This window comes from Accipiter gentilis, chromosome 4, assembly GCF_929443795.1.
Source record: "Accipiter gentilis chromosome 4, bAccGen1.1, whole genome shotgun sequence".
In the NCBI taxonomy this organism is placed as follows: Eukaryota; Metazoa; Chordata; class Aves; order Accipitriformes; family Accipitridae; genus Astur; species Astur gentilis.
The window spans coordinates 43,033,033-43,060,678 of NC_064883.1; the positions used below are offsets into that span (position 1 = coordinate 43,033,033).

The window sequence follows — 27,646 nt, forward strand, 5'->3', positions numbered from 1 at the left end:
AGGTTTGGCTTCTCATAGCTTAGGGTCACTATAGCACTGCTCTATGGTAATTATACTAATCAGAAATATTTTCTTTCTATTACACTAATTAGCAAGTGGAGAAACTTACGAAACCAATCCAGAATCCAGCAGGACTATCCAGATGATGCAGGTTTTTGTTTTAACTACATATTTTGCCATCAGTTCATAATTTATAGATATGCTCTATTTCTTTTCCAAAAGTTTCTCCTGAGATGCTTGTTATCTGCCATAGCTCTATGGCATTAAATGAGAAAGGGAATAAAGTGAACTAGTGTATGAAAATTTGAAGGATTTATGTGAATCCTTCACACTCATGAACTGGCAATATCCTTTCCACATAGGGAAATACCATTTTCTGGCTGGCAAACTCAGAGGACTGTAATCCCCACAGTGCTTTGTTTCTCTCCATAGACTAAAAAGAAAGCCTTGTGGTGGCCCTCTGCAGAAGTAGGTACAAACACTGCAGAAAACAGTGAGGCTGAGCAAAGGGTGGCCAGAAGCTGACTACATCCCTTCACAACTCCTCTCTGCCCAGCCTCCTGCTCCACACTGTCCTGAGTGACTCAGCCCCAGCATGGAAACACATTTTCTACCCAAGACCCATTCACTTGCGCACATCACCTTCTCGCATTGCAGACCATGTTACCAACGGCGTAATACGTAGCCAAGGTGATGGGTACTGCTGGAAGTCATAGCTACGTACCACGTAAGGTGCCGTGAACATATCCATCTCTGTGCACGCCGCAGTCAAATGCTCGGTGTTGGGGACAGCAAAGTTGTCTTAACGTGCCGTAAGGAAATCTTTCTGCAAGTCAAGGGCAGCCAGGAGAACAGCACGATTTGCCTCAGCCCAAACCTACCGATGATCCATCCCCCAAACAGCCTGCTGCGAGACTTCTTTATCTATTAAACAGGTGACACTTAGAAAATCATCCAAGGCATCACCCTGTTAGTCAGTGCTAAGGTGTTCGTAGCGGAAAAGGGGTTGAGGGACTTGCTTCCAGCCCCTCCAGACCTGGCAGGAAAGGAGAAGTTCTTCTAGAGATGTGGGAGCTTCAATGAGTTGAGTTTCTGTTCAAGTGTGAGGCTTTAAAAGCATGTCCAAAATCTTCTTTCTCATACTTGCTCATCTCAGGATGCTGCATTGAAGAGTTAGCAAGAAATGACCTTACTCTGAGGAGAAGCCTTGGCATCCCTGGCATCCCTTGAGCTTTTCCCCACACTGGGAAGAGTTCTCCAGGGGACACTGCCTGTTTGCTGTGTTCATCCTTGTGACCCTCACCTGAAATCGGACCTCCACCTGACCATGGAGTGAGATTCCTTTTTTCTCTTTCTGGTCCTTAAGCCATACTGAGCTCTATGTCCTGGAGGCACATCCTTCCTTCTTCCAGCATGTAGGTGGTCTTGGTCTCGTGTCTCTCTCTTCCTCATCCTCCAGCAGACTGCTGCCAGGTTTTCCAGGTGACTGTTAAGAATGGCAAATCTTCATTATGTTCGTTCCTTGTGCTTTGACATTTTAGCCTTGAAACCTGTGCTACTGTGGTCTCATGGCGAGTACTGTCCATGTGTGCTCCACCGGAATGCTTGATACTAATGTTTAATGACCCTCTGTGTGAGATGCAGGGGATCCTTACTGGTATCTCCTAGGGGTTGGAGCTCAGTCTGGAAGCACAAGATGACAGAGGAGGCTAGAAAACCATGCATTTAAAATGAAATTTGCCATCTGATACAAGTGTCCATAGTGATTCCTCTGTATCAAACCCAATCCCTAAGCTGACATCCTTACATCCAAGGAACTGCAGTGCAGCATCACTGACTCCCTCGGAGAATAGTCAGGAGGAGGCAATGTGGCGTCTCCACTGCAAGCTGGGACTGGAGATTTATTGCAAAGGAGGAGGGTGAAAAGATTTAAATAGTGTCAGAAGGAAGCAATTAGTCCAGATCCAAAGTAAGCTTACACTTGCTCTCAGATGCCAGTTGGCACATGCATTAGCTGCAACACTTAGCACTGCAAGCATTTTCCTGGAAGTGCTCTTATGAATTCTGTTTCCAGTACTTAAGTGTTCCTGGATGTTCATTTCCATAATGATTCACTGAAAACAAGAAGCCTTGTTTTCTTCGTACATAATATGCTATAAATCAAAAGTGACTTGACCAGTTTTCTTCACATGCACACACACACACACTTGCAATTAGACATGTACGTACATGTGCATACACTGGAACATAAACACTCACATACACACACAGACACACACAGAGTTTGTCAGTCCATCATAGCCACAATCATTTTCCTGGCATAGCGGAGACTTTTCCTGCTGATCCAAAACCCACATCTGAATCATCCCAGATCTGTGCTGCGAATGATTATTTTGTTGAAAGAGACACGAGGCTTTAAAAGGCATCCCGATGTAAAGGAGATAGTTTTGCTTAAAGAGATGACTTCATTCATCTTTGCACCCTTGCCAGGACAAAGCGAAAGGAGCAGCTTCTTTTGAAGACAGGGAGTATCAGCATATTTCCAAGAAGCCTGAGGTGCACTTGAAAAAAATACAGCACCCAAAACACTCATATTCATTCTTTCATAGTGTTAGTGGAAAGACTGACTATATTACTACTAGGATGACAGGATAATTCAGGTTGTAAAAGACCTCAGGAGGTCTCTGGTCCAATGCCCTGGTCACAGCAGGCTCAGCTATGATTGCAGACCAGGTTGCTCAGGGCTTTATCCAGTTGGACCTTGGAAAATCTCCAGAGATGGAGATTGCACATCCTCAGTCCTGTTGCTTGACCGTTGTCTTTGAGGAAAAACTTTCTCCTTATAGCTGATCTGACCCTTCCTTGTTTCAACTCCAGTCTGTTGTCTTTAGCCTTCCTGCCACGCACCGTTGTGAAAGGCCTGGATCTGTGGTCTCAGTAACGTCCTTGTAGGTACCAGCAGACTGTTATTAGGTCCCTCAAAACCTCCTCTTGCCCATGCTGAACCAGCTCCCCTCGCCTCTCTGCACATGGCAAGTGCTCCAGAGCTGAGCATCTTAGTGGCCCGCGGTTGACCTTGCTCTAGTTTATCAATGTCTTCTTGTACTGTGGAGGCCCAAACTGTCGTCTAATGAGCGCAAAGTAGAGGGGAATAATCAATTCCCTTAAGTTCAGGCTGCTGTTAGCTGCCTTTGCTGCCAGGGCACACAGCTGGCTTGGCTTCACTTCATCATCCACCGAGATCCCTGGGTGCTTTTCCACGGGGTTGCTCCTCAGCTTCTTGGTCCTCACCTTCCTGAGAGGACACATGAGGCCAAGGGACTCCCCTGGATCATCTCGGTAGCTCTGCTGACAGGTACCATGAATAGTCATCAAATCAGTAAGTCACTCTTAAAAGACAGCGTGAAAATCCCTCACAGCCCCCCGGACCTTGGGAATGGACAGTGCCATTGGAGGCCAAACACCGCTGGGGGACACGGCTGGTGCGGAAGGCAGGGAGGAGACAACTCGCTCAGAGACATGGCTCCAGCCTGTGAAGGTGTAGCTGAAAATGACGTAAGAAGCCGGGTTGGACTGGCAAATTTGGCATCAGAGACGGAAGCTCCTCCCTGTAGAAACCCAGGAACCTTGGCCCAGAAGTGCACCCAGGCCAGCACTTCCCCGCATGCTCCTGTTCCTGCCCTCTTGTCCAGCCAAGGTTTTTGTCTCTGAGCTGGGGTGACCCCTGAAGGGTGTCTTAGGCAGCCATAGGCTTACTTGGATGTGCCAATGCAAATTTGGAAATGCTTGCCTTCTTGAGGTGAGGGCGTATGGCTCACCTCCAGCTCAGCCAGCATTTTTATCAAAGTCTAACCAGGGAAAATGGAAGCTCTTGCTTATCTGTTTTGCTCCCAGGTATTTTCCTCCTGGGATGATTTCCGAACAGTTTAATTCAAATGAATTCAGTTCTCAGCAGCCCCATGACTTGATCCCACACCGTGCCTTTGGATGGCATCAGCAGCTACCTTGGCTGGTGTTTCGAGGAACGGTGAGCATTCTGTCATCCCAGCTTGGATGTGCCAAATGTTGTTGATGACAGAAGTCAGCTCTCCACCAGTGGGACTATACAGTACGGCAGAGACAAGAGTATCACCATTGCTATCAGTTAAGTGAACTGGGAACTTCCTCCTAACTCCTGTGGGTGAGAACTTGCAGAGTCAAAAAGGTTATTTTTATCTTCTTCAAATTGTTTGTACTAGTAAAATAAAGAGTATCATATTTTTACCCTTGAACTCTGCCTAACAGCAGACAAAGGAGAGAGCCCCTCGTAGCCTCATTTCTTTAGGCAGTGCAGATCTTACTGGCTTCAGCACACTTTGCATCGAACTCATGGCTGGAAGAAAACCCACCATAGTCCCTCCTCGCTTCCTTGGCTAACTAGGTCTCCCTACACTCCGTCTGTAGTTGAGAGAGGCTTATTTGCAGGATCCTGGATTAGCTGACTTGACCCTCTCCAATTTGATTTCTCCCTAGGGGAAGATCAGAGAAGTAGCTGAGGAAGTGTACAAGTGTACAAGACATCCCTAAGTGTCTATTTCAATCTGAAAGAGCTTAAAGAAAGTGGGACATCTGCACAGGCCATACAGCTGCTTTTCTGGACTGACAACTAGAAGTCAGCTGGGATGCCTGGGGCATCTGAAATGATACTAGAAGCCTATATTTAGGCAAATGAATCAAGCCCTCAGCAAGGCCAAGAGTTGTGTTCCATCCAGCGAGGCCAAGAGCTCCTCCTGAAGCAGAGGCCTCCTGAATGCCGGCTAAGGAGCTCTGCAGAATTCACTGCACAATTTACTTAGGTATGCAGCAAGTGTAATGGGAGATCAGACACCTGACTTACTGAGACAGAGACCACATTTAGGTGTATATATCTATTTATTGATCTTAAATGTTTAGTGAATATTTATTGTGAGGGAAAACAGGGCATCCCAGAAATAGCCTTGAAAACACTGGTACAACACTGGTGCCCTGGCATCCATATATTCCAGCGGTTTACTGTGAGGTCAATGACTCTAAGCTCTAAAGGACCTTGTGAAAGCAAACTCTGTGGTTGAATGTCTGTTGTCAGAGACATTAGTTCACTTCTTCAGCTGCCAAATTTCTTTTCTACTCAGACCTGCTAGATGTCTGGATTTGATCTGGACAATATAGATTCGAGGTCAGGTATATGGATTACACCACAGTCCTTCAAAAGTTTGGTTATCCACTTCACAGGGTCTAGATAAGACTAACTTCTTTCTGTAGCCACACCATGGGGCTAGAAAGACGCATGGCTAACAGCATCTAGATCAGGGCTAGACAGATCTGGCAATTCTTCAATTCCAGTGCTGGTACCTGGACTCTGTAGTTCTTGTGAAGAGCACAAAAAGGACTCGTTACCACCCCCTTGTTTCTTACTGGCTACAATATCCCAGTCCATGTCACTGGTGTGGGATGCACGCTACCAAATTTTGCACCGTGTCTGTCTCTACAAAAGCCAGTAACTCAGGTGGCCTTTAAGGTCAAAAATAGATGCTGGGTGCAATTCCCATAGACATCTACCTGAGGATCAGATGATTCATACCTTGGACTCCATTGACCGTATCGAGCAGTTCTCCAATGATCACAGAAGGAACTAGCTCCAGCTGAGACTTGTGAAGAGCTACATAAAGTCAAGTGAGTCCCTCTAGAACGGTCTTTGGAAGAATAGTATCTTGTGCCTAGATCGTACTTTTGCTCCATTTACAGGACAATTCCCCCCTTCCAGTGACAGTCACCCTCGTTACTTATACTGCTCCTGAGACTGCAGCTGTGGCTGCGAACTATATGGTGCTAGGCGTCATGGAGACACACATGACTAAGATGATCCCTTTCCTACAGTACTGGGAAGTCTCTTCTGACAAAAGGCAGGCTTCACAGCACAAGGATAATAGTCAGTCACTCTGGCTAAGCACTCCAAGGGCAGATGCAGCTGTGCCCACGAAGTTGTCTTCTGTGTCTATTAAGAAAAAGAATATACCCCACTATAGGGGGAAGAAACCAGTGCAGGGAAAGTTTTGCTGTGTTGCTGGATTGCATGTGTACTCCAGAGCTGGGTGCACGTCCACACCAGTGAGGAAAACGCAGGATGAATCCTAGCTCTTCAACCCTGAAATGTGAAGGGCAGTTTGGTTTCACAGCTAACATGGGCTATACTGACTCGTAGTTGTGGTATTGAGTAGGATGTTACTGCACCTAATAAAACCAAATGAAGGATACAGGCAGACAGGTGGACTTAAGGATAAGATGATATTGATCAGTTGATAGCTTGGGGGAAAGAGAAACAGCCTTCAAAGCACTATTTCCATGGAGACTACTTACCACTCCCTGTTTCTATGGCAGCTTTCATCAGGAGGTCTTGATTGCCCTATGGTCTGCCTGGTCCATGATGTGGAGGAGAGAAAGGGAAAGAAAGGCAATTCTTAAAACCTGCTCTTTATTGGGAACCAGAAAGGCATACTGAGAAGGCAAATGTGAGCCTGACACCAATTCTACAGACACCAGTAAGAGTCCTTCCAGAGGCGTGAAACTTGTGCCTAAAAAATAGACTGATGGTGACCACCTTGCAAATGCAGAGGGCCCACAAATCGTGTGCCTCAGCTTGTGGCTCCAGAGGAACCAGAACATGAGCTCCAGGACACAGATATTCCACTTCTTTTTGCCAACCAGGAGGGTTTGGTGCCCACTGACAGGTTAGGCAGCCTACAAACTACTCACACATTGCCTGCAGGGCAGCCACGTGCAGAAAAGCTAGAGCTCACTGTATATAATGTGAAGAGTTTTGCATTGAGCCCCATGTATCCAATCTCAGCTGGTGTAAATGATATTCCTTCCACTAGCTGCCACAAAGCAGTCACCCCCTAGGACTGCCTGATATAACCAATACCCTGCCTTTTTTTTCTCAAATTCTGGCCTTTATGACACACAAGCCCCCCCCCCCCCACCCCCCCCAATATGCTGTGTTCAGAGTTACACACCTATCTATGGCCATCATTCTCCCCCGCTCTGCACTCTCTGCTAAGACAAAAAAAGCCCACCCTGAAAATAATTTGCTCTGGGGATGGCCTGAAATCTTGCTCTTACAAGGCTGATGGTAGAAATTCAAGCTGGTTTTTCATCACAGTGCTCTAGAGAAAATGGGTCATGGCTCTCAGTACCTCAGGCATGACAGACTTCAGAAAGCTTCCATGGCAAAACAAGTAGAGATAGTGTACGTGTTAGCATGGCACTCACTTCAAAATTAACATAAGCAGTATCCCATTAATACTGTAAGTCCACCAGGCTGGCTTGAAGCAGGGGCCAGTGCTGGAGGACTGAAAATCTCTGCTTTGGGCCAATACTAATTGGAAAAAGGATTTTATTTTTTGTGAAAATACACTCCTGGTAGCAACAATAACCTGCAATTTCTGACAGTATCTGCTGCACTGCAAATCCCTTTTTCTTCCCAGACTGGCCTAGAGACAAAGCAAACACAGTGGTACTGAATCCCCATATTTCTAACCTGCAGACATATCTGTCCCTTCAAATACAAAACGCCAGGAGGCTGTGCATCGCTATTGTGATGCAGGCAAGGAATAAAAGCACTGACACAGTCCTCTCTCATCAGACACTTTTGTTTCCCAGCCACCACGAAGACGGTCTGGATCACTCTGCAGAACTCAGGGCATTGACAGCAGTGAGTGGCACAGGCAGGCACATTTCCAATCTTATCTGTATCTCTGCCACGCCGGGATCTATCATACTGGTTGGCATGCCACATGGAAGCCTATGTGAAGACTCTTCCCCGCTCCTCCTCTTTGGCAGAGATGATGGGTCTAACTAGACAGAATCTCAAATCTCCCTTCTCTCTCCTCCCTCAGTTATCTCACTGAGGCACATGAATCCAAATAAGAGTTAGGAGAGGGAAAAGTTACAACATTTTAATTCGTTAATTTAAATTTGCTGTGCATTGCCAATCAGCTCAAAGTTGAATGTGATTAAGCTGTTAGGACAGGATGCCTCCAAAAGCAGAGGATTAACATGAGTGTCTTCCAAGATATTTTCCAGCCATGTGGCACCCTGAAAACTAGAGAGAGACCAATTTAAAACTGGAGCTTTAAATCCAGCTTGTGCTGGAAAGCCCTCTAAAACATGTGAAGAAAATTCAGAATAAGCATGCTAGAGTGGAAAGAGTAAATTACACCAGCACTGGTGAGGTAAGATATAGGTGATGGGGAATATATTACACAACTTGCTTTTTAATTTCTGCTGTTGCAAAGCCCAGTGGGGGGAAGGGGAGTGCAGAGGGACAGAGATCCAGCGTAACACCATGAGCTGAGAAGGGAGGCAATTCATCTTGCATTTAAATGCCCACTTGCTCAGATCTTATCATGAGGTTGTTCTTCTTACTGGCTCATTATCAAACAGGATTTATTTCCCTGATCTTAGATACAAAAACACTCTCAAGATAGGTGTCCTCTTCCTTTCCAGAGTAAAGAAAATGATGCCCGGTTTTATTGAAACCAACCCAGAATAGTGTTTATTATTGAAAATATACAGAATTTTTTAACATCACATAAAAAGCCCAGTAGATACATCTGCTCTAGTTCAAAATGCTCGATAATCTTTGTGCAGCATGTAGCACTATCCTCATAATGCAAACATCCTCTTCTCATTATTTTTACAGTGCTTCCCTTTTATATTTTTTAAAACCAGGAAACATGTTCTGTTGTCCTTCCCCAACCCAATCCTCTTAGCTGAAAAAAACCAAAGACTTTCCAAAGGCTACTTACATTGTGTTGAAAGCGTGGGGCTAAGAGGAATAAGGATATTTTGTAGAGCTATCTAGAGATATTGCTATCCTTTACAAAATTTTGTGTATGAACAGGGCATGGTTCTTGCAAGGCAACGTGCCCTGTGTTAAACAGTCCAGCGATGCCCTGGCCAGCTCCCAGCCTATCAAAGGGAGAAATGGGGAAGGTAGATAAATTTGGATTTTTCACACCAACTATCAGATGCTCTTTTTCTTGCTGCCACGTGTTCTTAAACGACAGTTCTGCAGGGAAGAAATTTTTACAAAGAAACAAGAGATGGGCTATCTATACACCAAACTGTTGAAATCATTGGGAATCAATGTACAGGGTGAGATGGGCAGTATGGTAAAAACAGTCTTTGTTCACCACAATACGGAAGGGAAAAACAAAAAAAAGAAAGGAGAAGAAGATTGATTGTTCCTGCCAGTGTGCTGTTTTACACTTTGTGTTGTGAACTTCCACAAGGTGCAGTCCGTGCTGAATCTCTTTCTTCTTTGAATCTGTTTTGCCACCACGTACTCCAATAGGCTTTTGCCTGGTTGCCTTAAAGCAGCGTCACAAATATGGGAGATGAGAGTCCACAAAAACATGGTGGGCACCTCATTGTGAAAGAGAGCAGTGCAGAATAAAGGAAGAAAGTTTGAAGAAAGGGGCTTGGGGAGAGTGAAGAAAGAAGAACCCTGAAGGCCACCAGGTGCTGCGTGTTTGTGCGGGGCATATCACACGGCTGCGGTCTGTTTGATGCTGTGGAAGCTGATCCGTGTCGGAGAGGTGGGGATAGACATGGCACGTGCCACACGCACTCGGAGGGAGTGATGGTCTTGCCAGCGGTGCCATCTTTTCCTGGCAGCAGAACGGACCTGGTGAAAAAAAAAGGAAAGAATATGAACACTTAGAATGCTCAGGTGTCCTCTGTAAAGGGACTCTAGACAGCACTGAGACAAATCACGATACGTGTCAAGCCACTGGAACATGCAGGACTTGATTCAGCTGCCTAACCATGGGCATCTAGTTCACTTGCTATTCTCTTGGGTACTGCACTCTGGGAAAAGCATGGGTTTCACATATCTCATGTCTCATATCTGATCTCTTAACTACCCCAGAGCATTTCAAATGGCAACAAATGCCTATGCAACTGAATCAAGCACCTGATGGAGGTCTTAGAGAGACCTGTCGCAGGGGCTATAGTTGCTTCTGCTTCCCTTGGATATGAAGAATCACAGATCATCTAACTAAATATTTATGTCTACAACATAGACACACATGACACTGTGAGAAGCTGGTATAGGCAGTGACAGTCAACAGAAGGGCATCCTCAAGCAGGAGCTTACAAATAGGCCAGAAGAATCTTGAACTTTAAGTGCATATTTTTTTGCATGGACCATAGAGAGAGCCCAGGAACTCTATCTCAGATATGTATATAAGCAAGAGAAAGACAAGTGTCAGGAATCCAGGCCTCAAACGCAATGGGAGGGAAAGCTTGAGATACCGCTAACATAGACTGTAGCCAATTGCTGACAAATCACTGGCAGAGAAGTCTCAAAGTCAGAACCTAGAATGAAACATTTAGACCAATTTCTGGATATTCTTGTTGATCTCTGCTTCCTGTAGAGACAAAAGCAATTCAGACCCCCTAACCTAGGCAGCTAGGTAAGCCTACAAAATTAGGTGAGATGAATCTGGGCTCAGCTTCTCGGACAGTCAATGGGGAATTGTACTCATGACACTTGGTAAGGATGTTCACATTCTGCTGCCAACCTGAAATCAAGTCAACTTGGAAAAAAGAGCATTTTTACATACAACCTCTATATCAATCCAGAGCCTTCTTTGCCAAAACCACATTTGTTTAGAAGGTGGGGTTATAAATAACAGAATGTAGATATTACACCTATAGCTCTCTGACCCATAGCTCTCTTCCTGACCAAGAGCGAGCCAGTCAGTATGGTCAAAGTGTATGATTTACCTCCTCCTAAAGCAGATGTCCACAGTAGGCCAGATACTGTGGTCAGATGAAAAATACCTATTTCCTTTTATTACTTTTAAAGTGAGTCTATACAACTAGCTCTGTTTTAGATGTCCGGATTATAAATTTAGCTAAATTTAGACAATATTGATATCTTACTCTGAATGTTTTTCAATCTTTAATGTACTTATCTTCACTGCATCCCTCAAAAGTAAAGGAGTGCTCTTATCCCCATTTTACCCTGGCAGGCTAAAGCTTGGGTATTAATAGCAGTGATGTTGTTGTAGAGTAGACCTCAACATGGATCAGCTACCATGGCAACTGTACAAGTGCTGGGATGAGCTTGCACAGCCTGTATGAAAACCATGCTGACACAGCTTCTCAGCTATCAGCACCTGAGCGAGGTAGGTCAAAGCCATCCTGGGTGTATCTATAATCACCATTGGGACTGCAGGGAAGATAGTGTTGGAACAAATTGTCCAAAGGTGCACAGCCACTGCTTTTCTCCATTCCTTTTAAAGCCTGGGGCTTGTCTTCAGGTACAGCATGATGTCTACTCAAAACATGAGGAACGCACACTCCCCAATACCACTTCAGATGAGCTCCAACATGCTATCTAACGGGTACTCAAATGAGTTGATGAGCTCTAGTAGCAGAGGTATTTCTCACCCAAACCACAAATTGTCAGTATTAGGTGTCCTAGATGAACAGGAATTACGGCCTGAGGGTTAAAACATACAACGGTTCATAAAGAGGACATGGGAAGGGGGTATCTGCACTCTTTCTCTCAGACAGTTTCAATCCTCCCATTTCTTTGTTGGCCTTCAAGCACTTAGATAGACCCATAGTCTGTAGAACTACTACTTAGAAATTTTGCAGTGCTGTGGTCTGTCACCAGAAAATCCCCTCCCATCACTAGCTTTGTCCATGAAATACACTCCATTTCAGGTTTGTGAGTATCAACATGGAAAACAGTTTTGCAATTGCCCTCTTTGGTACCTTGTCAGGGGAATCCTGAACCTGGAAATGTGGCTTTTCTATCAGAGCCCTTCTAGAAGGCACAGATTGGGCAAATCGGATCTGAGGATCTCTTTCTTTAGTTATTTTCTCAGCTATGTGTGATCTGACTTTCAAGACAAGTAGATGCAGATGTTTATAGTAAGGTGAGGAGAGTGACAAACTGGGTTTCTTTCTTTTGATTCTGAATCAATGATTTTCTTCAATATAAAATAACGTTTTTTACCTTAAGGGGGGGGGGGGAGACACACACGGGGGGACAGGGACAGACCCTAAAAAATAAAGGCTATGAGGGAATAGGACTGCTTGCATGAAGAAGACGAAGAGTGGACATCCAATGAAAGAAGAATTTAAATTAAAAGACAGCACTGCCAGGAGGAGTATGATCATCATGAATGAAATTGAGATGAGAATGAGAATAATGTGGTTAAACAACAGTGCAGGGGATTTCTGAAAGAGCCTATCATTAGGTAGTAGTAGGTACAACATGCCCCGACTAGTTTCAAGATGGGGTTTGGTCAGTTTAAATGAGATAGTTACATGAGATAGCCAGAGTCAGGATGGGTTGACTCAGTCATATACTACTACAGTAGAAGCCAGCCTGGACTGCTGACTTTCACTGTCTCATCAAACTGATCTCACTGGCTCACTGAACCCTCCTGCTGAAACACGAGAAACAGTGGAAAGATGTGTCATGGTGTTGCACTTTCCTGGATGCCCACTATTTGCAAACCTATCATGGTTCTACCTGGAGTGGCAAAGGGATATATATTTCTGATTCTGGATTTAGGGGAGATATAATATACACCCAAAGGCAAATACATGTGCCAGAGTACATACAAGGGGACATGCATCTCATCTGAAAGCTTGATACTGAGTCTTGGCCAATTATTTATGCTTTCAATACACAATGGAGAGAGAGAGATGATTCCCCTAAGGAGGTGACTTAGATATGTGGAATGAATAAGTTCTTGTTCCATCTTGCTCCTGAGCACAAAACCAGTTTAGCTAAATGTTGGGCACCTAAGGCAAATGGTATAAGCAACATGTCAAGTGTCAGAGGGGTAACCACTGCCGTGGGAAATTGTCCCATGAAGAACATGGGACCTGATCTGCAGAGGTATGTTGCCTCTCAAATGCTCATTTCTGCCCAGATGTCACCAAATGCTGAGATATTGTTAGACAAAGTTTTACCCCCTTTCTGCTGGAGTGAAATTCACCCTTGTACAGAGAGCCTATGATCCACTTAAGTCCTTCAAAGAGGTGAATTTCTTCATTTCTGGTGCAAAAGCAGAAAGTAAATTTCTGTATACAGCACAGTCTTTGCTAAAGACATCAATAGTAGACTGGCAGTCCTGTGAGTTCTTATATCCCAGGTTCTCCTAGAGCAGCATTTCACTGGCTCTTGAAAAGGGGGAGTTACCCGGTGGGCTTTTTGTGTTTCTGAGCAACTTGTTTGAGCAGATACTTACTCAGCCAGTGAAGCCAGATTAGATTTATCATTTGTGCTTCAAACCAATCAAGTCAAAAAGAGTCACCTGGAGATAAAGTTGTGAGTCTAAACAAGCAGTTGTCCAAATGGCTTTTATGATATGGTTTGCTTACAAGCTTTGAGAAAGGATAAAAAATAGTAACAAAAATGCTGTCTTCTTGTACAGCTGGAGCCATTCCTAATGGACTGGGCACATGGAATAGACTCTCCACTTATAGGGGTGACTGAAAGCATTTCTTAATGACAGAATAATTCACTGCAATTAGGATGGGACCAAAGCGCAAGCAGAAAAGGTTAAGCTCAAATTTATCTCTTGCAATTGAACTCAGAAACAAAATGCTAGCTTAGCTTTAAGTCAGAAAAGAAAAAAGAAAACCATCTGTGACTGCTATAATATGTTAAAAAAGACACCAAAAAAAGGTATTAGACAGCAGAAGAGTAATAGAAAAAGATAAAGCAAAATAGCAACTTCAAACCTGGTTTTTAATCTCCATGAGAGCAACTACCTCTATCCATTAAACATTTGCAGAGTCAGTACCACGTCCTAGAGTCAGCATTAGCACATCTATGACCTGAAATTCACAGCACTCGCCTGTAATAGCCCAAAGATGTGTACAGCCTATCATCAGTGGCTAAAGCTTAACAAAGAGCCCCGGGAATACAAATTATCAGCTTCACCTCTAAGTAACTTTAGTTGCTTGAGATGACAAAGTTTATCCCTGCTGCTGAGCAGAGAGCTCAGTTCTCCGTGTTGACCCTTGTCTGTCTTTTTCTTGCAAACAGTTACTCTCTCAGAATTACCCTTTTCAGTTCTTTGCACTTTGTGTACTGTGAATAATCACAGTTTCTGAACATGTGCTCAAATCAGATTTACCAACATAGTTGTGCCTGCAGAGTGTGGGCACTGCTCTCAGCAGGATTGCTTTAGAACAGTCAAGAGAAAGAATTCAAGTGATGGGATGGAGAGAAGTCAGTGGGTGATAGTTTTTCTTTCCTGATTGGATCACCTAACCAAAGAGTTCTCAAACTTTCAGATCACACCTAAAAATCACTAAAAACCACATCTGATCATAAAAATAGTTAAAACCCTCTCCTCCTCCTTGGAAGAACAACAGAAAGAATGAAAGAGACAGAAAGAAGGATGAAAACATGCAGAAAAGGTTTGCTTTTGATAAAATAGACATCAATTTTGTATTGCTATTACTTATGCTAGACACTGGCTGCTGGCTAATTTCTTGTAGCCATCAATTAGAAATGAGCTGAGGAAAGAGCCTTTAGCGACATTAAAAATCAGGTTTTGGAAGAAATGTCATGCCTTATTAGCAGAGAGGAAGAAAGCTTGATGCATTTACACAGTGCTTAGAACAAAGGGGCCCATTCATGTGGGGCTTCTTGATGTAATACTGAACTATAATAGTAGTAATGTAGGTAAAAAGGATGAGTCTGATAAGATGAGTAGGATTAAATGACCTGTCATGGTAATGGAAGCTGGAAGTAAGACTATTGGGATGCTGCCACACTCTGTCCCCAGAGAACGTCTCTCACACGAATGTGTTAAGGAGTGAGGAGCAGAGGGACAACAGGTATAGAATACCTATCTCTGACTATAGAATAATCATGGTGTTCAGTAGTCTGTGACTACATAACCCTAATTAAGTTCTTGCTTTGCTCATATGCCACTTTCTACTCCCAGAAAACCTCATCCAAAGGCAAGTGAAATAAATGAAAAAGGTTTATATAGATCTCAATGGCCTTTGAAACAGACTGATTTTTGCTCTATGAAAATAGGTTTCAGTGATGAATTCATCAAGTTCCACCTACACTTTAAACACCTTTGTGCCATGTTTCAGATCTTTGTGCTGCAGTTGGAGGTAACTGGAGAATAACTGTGGACTTTAAACATCTTTGGTTATGAATGGCAGTACAAATTGTGGAAGAATTAATGAAGACTTACTCAATCTTATTGTAAACTACAGAGGAGCAAGAGGGACTTTCAAGCAATGTCCAGATTAGTAAAAGGAACTGGCTATGCAGACTTTAAATTTCAAGACACTGGTCTCGCTGTGTCTCACTCTGCAGTGTAGTCCACCTTCATGTAGTTTCTGAAGACCTGGCCTCTCTCTCTATCCAGTAGAGACATAGGAAAGGCCATAAGGTATTGGCAACAGTTCATCAAAAAGAGACAACTAAAATAGGTCAGTTGAAATCTACCCTTATTTGGGTGAATTGTTGCCTATAAATGAAGTTGAGGGTGATCAGCTTAACTGCATATGTCTATGTATTAGATGTCTAATACTAGGGACAAAAATCCTGTCCATTTCATAATAGAACTTAAACTAATGTAAGGTGATGCTTTACATGATACCTTGAAAGTTTTCAAAGGGTTAGGGTGTCCTTCAAGGGCAGGGGGGACAGTAAATGCTGGATTTAATAGTAAATGCTGTGAAGAAGCCTATGGGTCAAGCCTCTCCGGATCCTTGGGAGGATTAAGTGCAGTCGTGAATGGAAGCAAAGAAACAGAATGGCCTAAGCACAGGGACCACTGGACTGACAGACTTGGGGATCTGCAGATGAGGAATGCTAACACTCTCAGAGAGATAGGAGTGAGTCTTTGTCTGGTTTTTGTAAATAAAGTACATCACTGAGCAACTATATGTATGTCCTAGAGCCAGCTCTCGCCCCACTGGTATGGCTTTACAAGGCTCCCAGTAGAGCCAACCTCTCAGGCCAAAGATGGTCACGTTACCATTAGCTAAAAAAATCAAAACAAACATCTCTATAAAGATGCCATTGTCAGTGTTTACTCCTGCTAGGGTAGGGAAGGGATGTAGTCAAAACAATCTGCAAGGCTCAAAGGAAACAAAAATGAAGCTCAGGTGGAACTTTTTTTTCCCCAATAGCCTACATCACTATTTTATGTAATATTGTTAAGTTTCTTTTTCTCCCTAAAAAAATTAGCCTGCTTAACTGGTCTGCAATTAATTTTTTTGCCGGAGTCTTTGGCAGCAATTACATACAACCTAGTAACAGGTGGATAGTTTTGCAGCACCTGCCAGGCTGGGATGTTGAAGTTTTGTTTCTAAGATCACAACAGTGCAATTTTTTTATCATATATAACTGTTTGAGAAGCTAGAACAGTTCTGACTAGCTATAAAGATTCGGCACACATTTTGGGGTGGAAGCAAATGCTGCTCCTTTCTTCTGGGCCACAAAGGACCAGAACTAACCACTAGAGAGGGAGGCCATGAATGCAATCAGCCCACCTCAAGCCTCCGTGATTTTGTTGTGGAGCCCTTTGGAGTCACGCTCACAACAGCAGGGGTGTAGTGAAAAGGAAGGTGGGGTGGGGAAGGACCCTCAGACCAGTTGCTACCTTTCACCATGCCTGGATTTCTCATTTTTCTCTCTCTGGCAGGACCTCAGTCTGAAGCGACCTACTGGAGTCACAGCAACGAAGGTGACTTTCTACCAGAACACGTCTGGGTGTGGGAGATGGGTACTGAGAGAAGACTGCAGTCCTGTAATGAACTGCTGCCTGGTGGTCCCAAAGGGAAGGTCTGATCCCTTCAGTTGACTCTGTACTGACCAGGCATCCTCAGGGACATTTAGGAGTAGTACCCATACTAGCACTTTTGGGCACCTTTGCTCAGAAAGCAATCATTGTGGGAGATGGAATTAAACTTTAGCCCTCTAGTCCACCCCCATATTCATATTTATTCAGTGGTTTGAAGGAACGCTTAATGCATGTCCTTTGGGTTCAGAATGATTAATGTGACGTCTGCTTAGATTGATGGGCAGGTGGATGACTAACCATTTAGGTGGTGATTCATAGCTGGCAATTACAATGAATAGCCTTGCAAGATGATCAGATCAAAGTAAGCCACTTTGAGCTTAACAGATTTTGAGAGACAGATGGTGCCTGGGTAAAGGGTCAACACAAAAAAACCCCCAACATATTTATCCTTGCCTTGCACCTTGTTGTGAGAATAATTTACAGTGCCGTCTAATGAAGTAACCTGTTCTATTCCTCTCTGGTTATGGTTTCTCTCCAAGTCAGCTAATTGCTTTCTATTTTAAATGTTAATTCATAGCTGATTATCGCTATTGACCAGATAATATTAGAATCTGAGGCCTGCTTGAGCTAAGAATTCATGCTTTGCAGGATGAATTCAGACACAGGCCTTGCTACTTATGCATCCCTCCAGGACACAGTTAGAAATGAAGGACAGCCACCTTATTATGGACATAGGATTCATGAATTATAGAATAATTAAGGTTGGAAGGGACATCAGAAGGCCTCTGGTCCAATGCCATGATCAAAGCAAGTCCAGCATAGAAATTTTATCCAGTTTTGAAATTATGTCAGGGCCTTTTCCAGTCATTTTGAGTACGTCCAAGGATGGAGATCTCAAACCACTTCTGGGCCTCTCTTCTAGTGCCTAAACATCCTCGCTCACATGGTGATTTTTTTTCACCATGTTTAATCAGGATTTCCCTTGTTCCCTTCATTCAGTTTGATAGTGGAGACTGCTCTTCTCTGTTTAGCCCTTCACCAAGCACTGTCACTTTATAAATTTGGGTCATTCTCACACACAGTCACCTTCATTCAGAAGCACCTTGTTATGGTGCAGCGGTGTTATTATCTCCCGTTATGGTTGCTAAGGTTTCCAAGGATCACAGAACTCTCTGAGGGATCACCGCTGGTGGTTATAGGAAATGGCATGAAGCACCTAATTACAAGGACAGGTGTTCCCTGGAGGCAGGGATCCTTCCTCCATTATCCTCTTGTTTCCATGATGTCTTTGTTGAGGTAGCAGGAGAAGAGCCAGCCCTATCCATGAAGTTCTCGTTCTTCTGGAGGTTCACCAGTGGCTGGCCAGAAAGATTTTATTTCCTTTTCTGGGAGATGCTGCAGTATCTGAGATCTGACCTCCTCCCCTCCAGATGCCAGCAAACAGCAGCCATAAGACCAAAGCTAACACAACCATACTGGAAGATATATTTGGAATATGAAACACTATAAACGCACTTTCCCCCTCTCTCTGAAATACTTTTATTTTCTCTCAGGAGAAAGCCATCATTAGCAATGAGATCTGGCTGAGAAGGTAGATACCACACTAGAAAGGGAACTAGAAGGAAGATCCATCTTCCTTTAAAGATACTTTATCTGGAATCAGTCAGAGAGAGAACAGAAATGCTGGGAGTGCTGTACCCATTTGCCTCTGAGCAGAAGGTGCATACTAAAGAACTGAAAGAAGACCGTAGAGAAAAAAGTATGAAGAAGCTCCAAGTGAGCTGTGAGCCTAGAGATCAACAAAGAGCGATTATAGTTCTAGTGAGTGTCACTATTGCCGTCTGTTGTCTTTCCTGGAGGCTCTCCTATGGAAAGCCAAAGGTGACAACTGTCTTCATTGGCCTAGTAACAGTGAGCCTCTTTTGGTACTGAAACTATAATGAATGTTTTTCCTGGTTTTCCTATCATGCAAACAATTATAAGGCTACTCTACATATGCCTAAAGGCTATAACCTCCACCGAGCCTTTTTTCAGTTTCAGGTCTGGCTGCGACCTGGATAGGATAGTGATGTTTTTATCCAACATTCAGTTCTCAAGATCATTGAGAATCCGAGGTACTATTGAAAAATCAGAGGTACCATGTGAGATGAATCTCACACCAGATACCCTTTCAAAGGACAGGCTTTAATTAAACACATGCTATCAAGCTCAGTTACTGGATTGAATTAATCGGCTTGTACTACAGTGGCTGAAGAGATGATTTAGTGGTTTCTATGGATCTATATTCTCATGCAAACTTACATAAGGATGAGATAACATGAAAGCATATCCCTGATTAAACATTATTATCTTGTTATAAGCAAACTGATCCAGGTAGAATAATTTCATCACCTAAGGAAACCTAAACATTTTTTAGTGAACTGCAATAAAAGATGGAGCTTCATGGATATGAAAATAAAAACAGGAGTTTTGTGGAAATGCTTTCTCTTCAGCACAGTTTCAAGCAATTGTAACTATCCTTGTTCCAAAAAACTCCATCTTAAACTTTTTTTTTTAATCCACTGTTATGTGAAATTAAATTCAGGCTTGTGATCTGTGAGTTAATAGAAAAAATTCTGGGGAGCATCTTGATTTCTGCAGTCATTGAAAAAGAAGCTCACAACCTACATTCATTCTTTTTAAGTGGCATTTAACGTAAATGCATACATATTTTTCATTATGCCATTTTTCGTAACAAATTGTCAGAACCCTCTCATCCTCAATTTTCTTGCAAGACCGGAGATGCTCTTTACCGCTCAGTTTAAATTAAATTTGCATATTTTTGCCCCCTAGTGTTAGTCTCTGTGTCCAAAAAATACAACTCTTTTTCCATAAAGTCTCTAGACAAATTAATATGAGTCAAGTGCCAACGGCCTCTCATGCCCATCCATGGCACACACAGTTTGTTCAAAACAGCTTCAAAACTTTTCAGAAGCAATAAAATGTAAAAAATGGTCAACTTGGCATCTAAACTGCTTCTTCTCCTTAGGTTCGCTGGAATAACTTGTGTATAATGTGTTGGCTTGGAAAGACATTCATATTCGAAATCTGAAGGATCGTACCTGCAGTAGAGGGGCCCGAATGATAAACACTCTCTCAAGACCTGGCCCATAGGCTTAATTCTCACTGCAGCCAACAAAGCTAGTCCAAGAGCTGTGTGAAACATCATGCTGTGGAAATGAGGGAAAGGGAGATGTTTGTATTCCCGGGTCAAATGCCCGCTCCAAAGCATAAGGAAATAAACTCGTTCCATCTGAAATTCTTTGCAAGGACTGCAATTTAATAGCTTCACTTTTTCCTTTCAGTGATCCCACTGCTGAACTGTCAGACCAAATCACTGCAAAATCAGGACCAAGACCTTTTATTGTGATACCTTGTGTTACCAAGGTGCCATCTTCAGTTTGAGTGCTGGAGGCACTGCCTTCTCCACTAGAATATCAGATCTATTCAAGCAACACAGCTGTGTAACTCCTGTGATTTGGGGCAAAATAACTCACAGGAAGAGAAACACTCTAACTCATAAGGACATGTTTGTTTAAATCAAGGGAGGCTACAAGATGTTACAGAGAAAAAACTCTTTTCTGTTTCATTTGCCAAACTTCAGAGATAGAACACTGACAAAAAGACAGAAACTTTGAAAACTTTCAACTGGAATCCATGTAGCTTGAGCTCTACTACAGACAGTTATTGGGAGTTTGCAACTACCTAGTGGCATCTGTATCAAATACGAAGTGGCAGAGATACAGCTGAGATCAGACCATTACTAAAGCTTTAAATGAACAGATTTTCTAGCCTTTTTGTTTGTGTCATCATTCAGAGCAGGCCTGGCACTGTGTGGGATGAATAACCTGTTAAAGACTATTACATGCAATTAAAGAACCCATCTCCGTCATAACCGGAAAACCTGAAGTATTTAAAACCTTCTGAGATAACAAGTCATCAGCCCATCTATCACAGAGAAAGGAATATTGGACTCGCTGAAGACATAATAATTCAACAAGGCTTCAGTGATACTTATAAAGATTTCAGGCTACTGAAAGGCTACTACTTACAGGCTATTTTCCTCTTTTAGAGCAAAATCTGCTGTGGATCTCACCAAGAGTGCTGGTACCTCATGTGGATTGAGTGGCATTATCTTCCTCACCACTTCTATCAGGGATGCCTCTCTGAGAGCAACTGATGTCAAGAGAATGCAAATGGTATTTCGGTACTTCTGTACTTCTGATGTGATGCTGTTTACATGCACTAAAGAAATAAATACAGGCTGTTTCACAGCAGATAATTGAGGAAAACAATGTACTGCAAATCCAACTGAGCAGTAAATCAGTATGGCTTTCACTGCTTAGACATGGAAGTTTACAGTAAGAAAACACACTTTTGCTATGCTAACAACTGAGGCCTTCATATATGCCTCAGTTGGCAACGTAGCCTGTACAGGCCTCTCACTTCACAAGGAGGCAAAACACAGCATTATTGCAAGCTTCTGCAATGTGCTGTGATGTAGCCTTCAGGATGTGATCTGGGAAACATAAGGTCTTTCTAGAATGCGTTATGAGTATGTGGAGATCTAGGGAGGATAGGCACTATCACAAGGGAGAGCTTTTATAATAGTATCCTGTAAGATGCAATTGTTTTTTCTGAACAATATGATTACAGACCCAGAAAGCTCTGAAAATTCACTGAATTTGCTACTTGTTTCTAAGCTGTGCAAAGCTGAAGCTAGAGCAGAGCAGGAAATGTCACCCTTTAAAACCTCTATGATACTTCAAAAACATTCCCACAGTACATTGAGTCCAAAGTTCTTTCACAGTTTTGGAATAGAAAACACTGCAATATTTGGGGGGGGAGGGTTAGACCTATGTTATACCTCAAAGAAGTAATTAGGGAGTTGCCATGGTTTAGCTAGTCAAGTGGAAGTTGCACGTTGGATGTAAACATGGCTACACGGAAGATTTTGCTCACAAATTCAGCTATTTGTAGGTGTCTACATGTGAGCAGAGTGTCTAGGCATGCATAGTAGTCAGTGGAGAGCTAGTCCGTACTGTCAGTGAAGACTAGAGCTGTTCAGGAGAGCAAATAGAGGTGTCTGAGAGAAGAAAATGATTGTATGGACTGGCTTGAATTAGTGACAGAGAGCCATTTGAGAAGCCCCATTGTAGCCCACTTGGCTTTCCACTTCCCAGTAGAAGGTGTGAATCTTCTACAGACCCTGTATCATATCTGGTAGACCCACATGGATGCCTCAGATACTCTATATCCTCTCAAGTGACAGTAGAAATCTTTGTTTAGGGAAATGAATCAAGATCACCTACATCACCGAGTTGGGTATCTTAACCTTGAACTGACTCCCCCAGAAATGCCCATTCCAACTGTAATAGTAGTGTGATACAGCTGGGAAAATCAGTTATGGAAATCATTCCAGATCTGCCAATAGACTGTCATCAAGGCATAGAAGTACACGAGGTGAATCATCCTGCCTTTCAACAAGCTTGATTATGTCTGAGCTCATTTAAGTTCCAGGAGACGGGAAGTTGGCTCATGACCTTGGACGGAGAACTTCAGACTGCTCTGCTGAAGAGGATATTTCTCCCACACTACAAGACAGCTGAAAGAATCCCAGAACAGCCAAAAGAGTGAAATCCTGGTATGAACAGCCAGCTGGTCCTCGCCCAAGTACACAAAATAGAAGTGCACTAGGGTGGTACAAAGTCCTGACTGACTATGAAATCATGTGGCCTGCGTTCCAGCCCCTGATGTTCACTGTGGCACCAGTGAAAAAAAAAGAAGAAAAAAAAGACAGGAAAAAAGCCTGCTGTCTACATGGAAGATTTGCCTTCTGCATTAACAGTGTAAACATGATGAATATGACAAGTAGTACTGAAGGGACATGCCAGACTTCTGGTGCCTTTAACCTCATCAGATTGTGCAGCACAGCGGCTCACAAAAACAAAGTATCGTCATGAGCAACTCAGATATATGGCAAGGTTTTGAGGTAACTGTATTCCCACAGTTAAGGGGCTTGTATTTCTGGGGAAGATTTTACCTCCCTATTTATTGAGGCAAATGGAGTTGTCAGAATCTATTGAAGGAAAGTTGGAAAGAGAACTGAGAACACTCTGCTGCCAGTATATAAAAGTGGCATGTGCCTAACCTGAGAAAGCAGTGTTGCTTCTTGTTAACATCACCTCAGAATTAGTGGGGAAGAGGGAAAATGAAAAAAAGAAAAAAAAAAACAAAACAAAAACTGGTGCTTCGCTGGCTGAAGGATATAAAATATTGCAGAGCAGCTGGGTGAGAAGACATGCCCATTCTTTCTTACAGCCCACAATGAAATTAAGAAGCAGCACAAACAAAATGTATACCAATACAGCAGGAATAATTAAGACATGGAATTAATTTCTGCAGAGACACAAATTCTAACTGGACAAAGATGACACACTTAAGTGCAGGTAAATGAGACAGTGGCAGTGTAAGCAGGGAAAAAGATATAAATCTCTCACACTTTGGGGTGTAAGTAAGTCAAACACTGAGGGATATTAGTGAAACATTTCTTGCTTGATTAGCAGTACCTAAAATTAATTCTGTGGAACACCACCAATCCTGCCCCCAACCTTCTTTTCTAAATACAACAGTCATTGATCACTCAGAGATAGATATCCACACACACAAACTAACTCACTCAACTCAGCATGGCAATCCCATTATAAAAATGGGTCACCTGCAGCATATCCTTAACAAGAGGCCAGCTCAGAAGTAATGCTCACGTATGCCCAGAAATCATATTTGTAATTAATGAGAAACTTCAAAGAAGTCTTAAAATGAAGAACAAAAATTTTATAATCTGAGAAGGCTTCTTTTCCTCTGCCCTGACCTCCCAGGTAATAACCTGAATTTGATAAATCTTTGTGAACAAAGGACACCTACAAAGAGGACTGGGAAATTCAGATGCTCATTAACAGAAACTTCTGCAAGAGCAACAGATTGATGGGACTATGACACCATGTGAAAACATCTCATCTCTATAATCAGGCATTCAAGTAAGTTCTATCTCCCGAGAACTAATTACACTGACAGCAGGCGACACTACTTACCTCACCATTCAAGAAGCAGTAAAATACTGACACAAAGAAACCCTGGAAAGAACAGAAAGCAGTCAAATATTAGGTAAGTATTTTAACACACAGAATCAGGGACTGAACTTTATCCTGGGATCATCCTGAGCAAAACCATCGTCTTGTTGAGATCACCCACTTCTAGACAGATGAAATCTTTACCCTACAACTTCATGAGAAAATATTAAGTGTCTTGCAGTTCACAGGTGAGACAGGAGAGCTAGAATCTAGACAACTCTTCCACTGAGGGACTGCCACTTCAGCTGTGCTAAAGTGTAACTACAGCTTCCAGCTGCCTCCCCAAAATGGCACAGAACCCTCAGAGGTGCGATGTGATGCCTGCCAGCTCTATGTGCATGTCTCAGACACTTACAGTGGGGTGTCAAATGGCCTTAGATGGTCTGGCGTGGGCAAGTGTATCTTCAGGTTGCTTACATTCATCTGAGCTGAATTACTCTGTGGAATCTATTGACAGCAGTGACTAGACCCCTGTAATGACTGCAAAGATTGTAATGACTATGATGGAAGCTCAGATGACAGGAGGATGACATTTTCATCTCTAAACCTGTGAGTGGAATGCTACCCGTTTTGCTTTCAGCAATGGACTGTAATTATTGTCACCATAAAGGAGAGATTCACTGTGCTTTCTTTCTTACTTATCTCTTCATAACGCTAACGATAAAATAAGCAGTGTAGAATTTTTTGAGATATTGAGCATCAGCAAATAAAAAATACAATTAATTTTAGGGAATGAAAAATGTGGATTGGTTCACCGGTAAAGGCTAAAGTTCTTTCGTTCATAGATTAACAGGGACATTTTTCATTTTGAATGGTCGGTTGTGATTTCTGGTGGGATGCTCTGTGTTTCAAAGCTAAACATGTAATTGGTAAAAATGGTAATCCAAAGCTCAAAACTTTTGTAATCCATAACCCTAGATTTGGCTTGACAGCGTGTGTTCTGTATAATTGTATGGATATCCTGGGTATCAGAGTGCTTGTTCCTGCAGATATCAGAGGTAAAACATTAATGTCAAACACAGTTCCACCCTACTTCAAGAAGATCTTTAAGTAGAGGTAAAGCTGTAGGACACACCTAAGCAGAAATGTGTGGCTAAACACCATTCCAGGTCTTCAGTCACTTTTGGTTTTGTGCCAAATGACGAAAGCTGGGGCAATTACTCCTGTTCCACTGCCTTTTACATCCTGACAGAACTTCTGTTAAATTCGGGGGAGGGAGGAGATAGGGTATGAGTTCTCAGTTGGTACAGTGTGATGGCTGAGTGCGTGCACCATTGCAGGACCGCTGGAGCGAGAGGCTGGGCAATATAGCTAATATCTTAATCAAATGAGCCCAACAGGTAGGAATTGCTTTAGCAACATCTAAAGGAATTTCTTTTAGCAACATCTAGTCTAAGTCTCAGCTCACTGTGTGCTCTGTGAAGAGAGAGGTACCTTGGGAGGGTGATTCATCATCCTCTCCCGGGCAGTTTAGGATAGAATGAAACATCTCTCTCTCCATTGACTTTAGATGGAGCCCAGGCGAGGAGCTGTAGCTATAGACTGAACATAGTGCTGATGTTAAGGGAGATGAATCCCTCCAGTACACACCTGAGAGGAGATCGCCACCTCGTATGACACGCTTATATATCTATTACATAAGCATGAGCAAAGCTGAGCTATTTTCAACTAACATTTCTCTCGTGGACTTCATTGCCGTAAAGTTTCATGGCTGAAAAGCACTGAGAATCCTTTCAGCAGCAGCTGATACCAGCTGTAAACTTGCTCTCTTACCTGAAAGGACTGCAGGAAGGAATTGAAATAGATGAAGACAATCTGGGAGATGTCGTCTTCACCAGGGTTGACAAAGAAAAGCATGTAGGTGATGCCTAGCAGAGGCAGAAGAACTAACGTTGCCTTGACTGCCTTCCTGTGGGCAGGAAACAAAAACCACAAGTGAACACAAGAAAGAACAACGGTGTTATGTGAACCACTGTAGATTGACCCGATCCAAACAAATCACTCCTTTAGTGGAGAGAGAGGATGAGTCTCAGAGCAATTCAGAGGGAAGTGAAGGACCTACATCAGCTAGAGAGGGAACTTAGGTGCCTCCTTAAGGCAGTTCAGCACCTGCACATGTCAAACAGGGTGAGAAGAAAACAAAGGACAGCCCAAGACATGTTTGCTCAGGGCTGTCCAGTATGTACAGTCACTGAAGGAAAAGCATTTTAAGAGAGAAATTCACATGTCAACTTCTGTCCAGTGCCTAACACGGGTGATTGGAGTTAGGGAACACAAGTACTCGCTGTGGCTACCTCCGTCTCTTGAGGCATGCTGCTAGAGCAGTGATAGCAGTGGAAGCCTGTATTTGCACAATGGCCAAATAATTTGAGTTTTTTCCTGGGAGGCCATGCAAGTTTTAGACACTTCTCAGCCTGCCTGCACAGGAACAGTCCCAAGGTTTGTGACCAGCTTATTCTGTTTACCCCAGATGGAGGCTCCTAGAGTCCTCAGCCAGTGAAGAACACAAGTTTCTTAGGGCTTGGGAGAGGATATTCAAGAGGGACCCCAAGGGATCCCATGTCCGAAAGGCTGGATAGAGTTTAGCAGAGGAGCATGGAAAGAGTGACAGCCTCTACTTTGGGTTGTGAAGCCACAGGTGAGTTTGCTAGTTAACACTTTCTAACCAGTGCCTGATCACTTGGAGAAACATGTTCTGGGAAAGCATTTGCCTTTGAATCCTGCTGTTCGTCCCCACACCCTGAACTCCAGGAGACAAATGGAAACCTTTTTTATATCCCTCCCTTTCTCACTTGTCTTCCTCCAGACAGTTTCTGTCCTATCAATGAGGCTTGCCTGAAGCCTTGAGATTCTCTGCAGCCCCAATGAGTGATTTCTTACACTTCAGGGTAATGTGGTAAGTACACAATTTAGCTGCTGACCAGGGCAGGAATTCTGTACCCGTGATACCCGATCTACTCCTATCTTTTGATTCTGTCTGGAGTATAAATGCTTGCTGTGTCTCTGCAACACCTGCACACCAAACACAGTTGTTAAGGGCTGTCTTATAAATAACAAACAAGCACAATGCAGACAATGCACACAAGTGCACAATGAAGCGTAAGTAATTATTAACAGAATTATTAGGGGCTAATCTTTATTACTGGTCCTATAATAGTGTCCTGGGATGTCAGCTACAGAACAGCACTTGTGCTAGATACTTTACGAACACAGAAGACTGCAATTTTGCTAAGCCTGTATAAATCTCTGTATATGCCGTAACAGGTAGATTAAAGAGAGGCAGGTAGGCAGGCGGGGGGGGGAGCAGAAAAACATTGCCAGTGTCAGGATAGCACAACAGTCTTAACAAAGTAGCTGCCATATCATTTAATACTTCCTTAACAAATGTTTGCACTACACAGCTTTAGAGTAGCAAGGCTTGCTTCAGGCTTTGCCGGCATTGTTAGAGTTGCTATTTAGGCTGTGAAAAAGAAGATTCCCTCACAGAGCTTGTCGCGAGGATAAGATCACTGTCATCCCTTCGAGGATGAAGGCAGTTACTTTAGATTGCCTCAGAATACAGTATCTCTAATGCTCCCTGCAAACTACGGCAGGGAGAAAAATGTACTGAGATTTGAATCAGTGTTTTTTCATTGTAGTTTTAGT

The 27,646-nt window shown here is 43.1% G+C and overlaps 1 protein-coding gene across 3 annotated transcripts in view; it reads right to left on the reverse strand.

Moving 5' to 3' along the window:
* Positions 1 to 8,574: 8,574 nt before the first annotated feature.
* The window catches only part of CRHR2 (corticotropin releasing hormone receptor 2), a 161,330-nt gene continuing 142,258 nt past the window's right edge, over positions 8,575 to 27,646 (reverse strand). For all 3 annotated transcript variants that reach the window (XM_049798716.1, XM_049798715.1, XM_049798717.1), the window contains 3 exons: positions 25,775 to 25,910; positions 23,963 to 24,004; positions 8,575 to 9,706 (listed from right to left, as the gene is read on the reverse strand). In XM_049798716.1, coding sequence (XP_049654673.1) covers positions 9,566 to 9,706; positions 23,963 to 24,004; positions 25,775 to 25,910 — 319 coding nt within the window. In that variant the 3' untranslated portion in view covers positions 8,575 to 9,565. The remainder of the gene's footprint in view (positions 9,707 to 23,962; positions 24,005 to 25,774; positions 25,911 to 27,646) is intronic.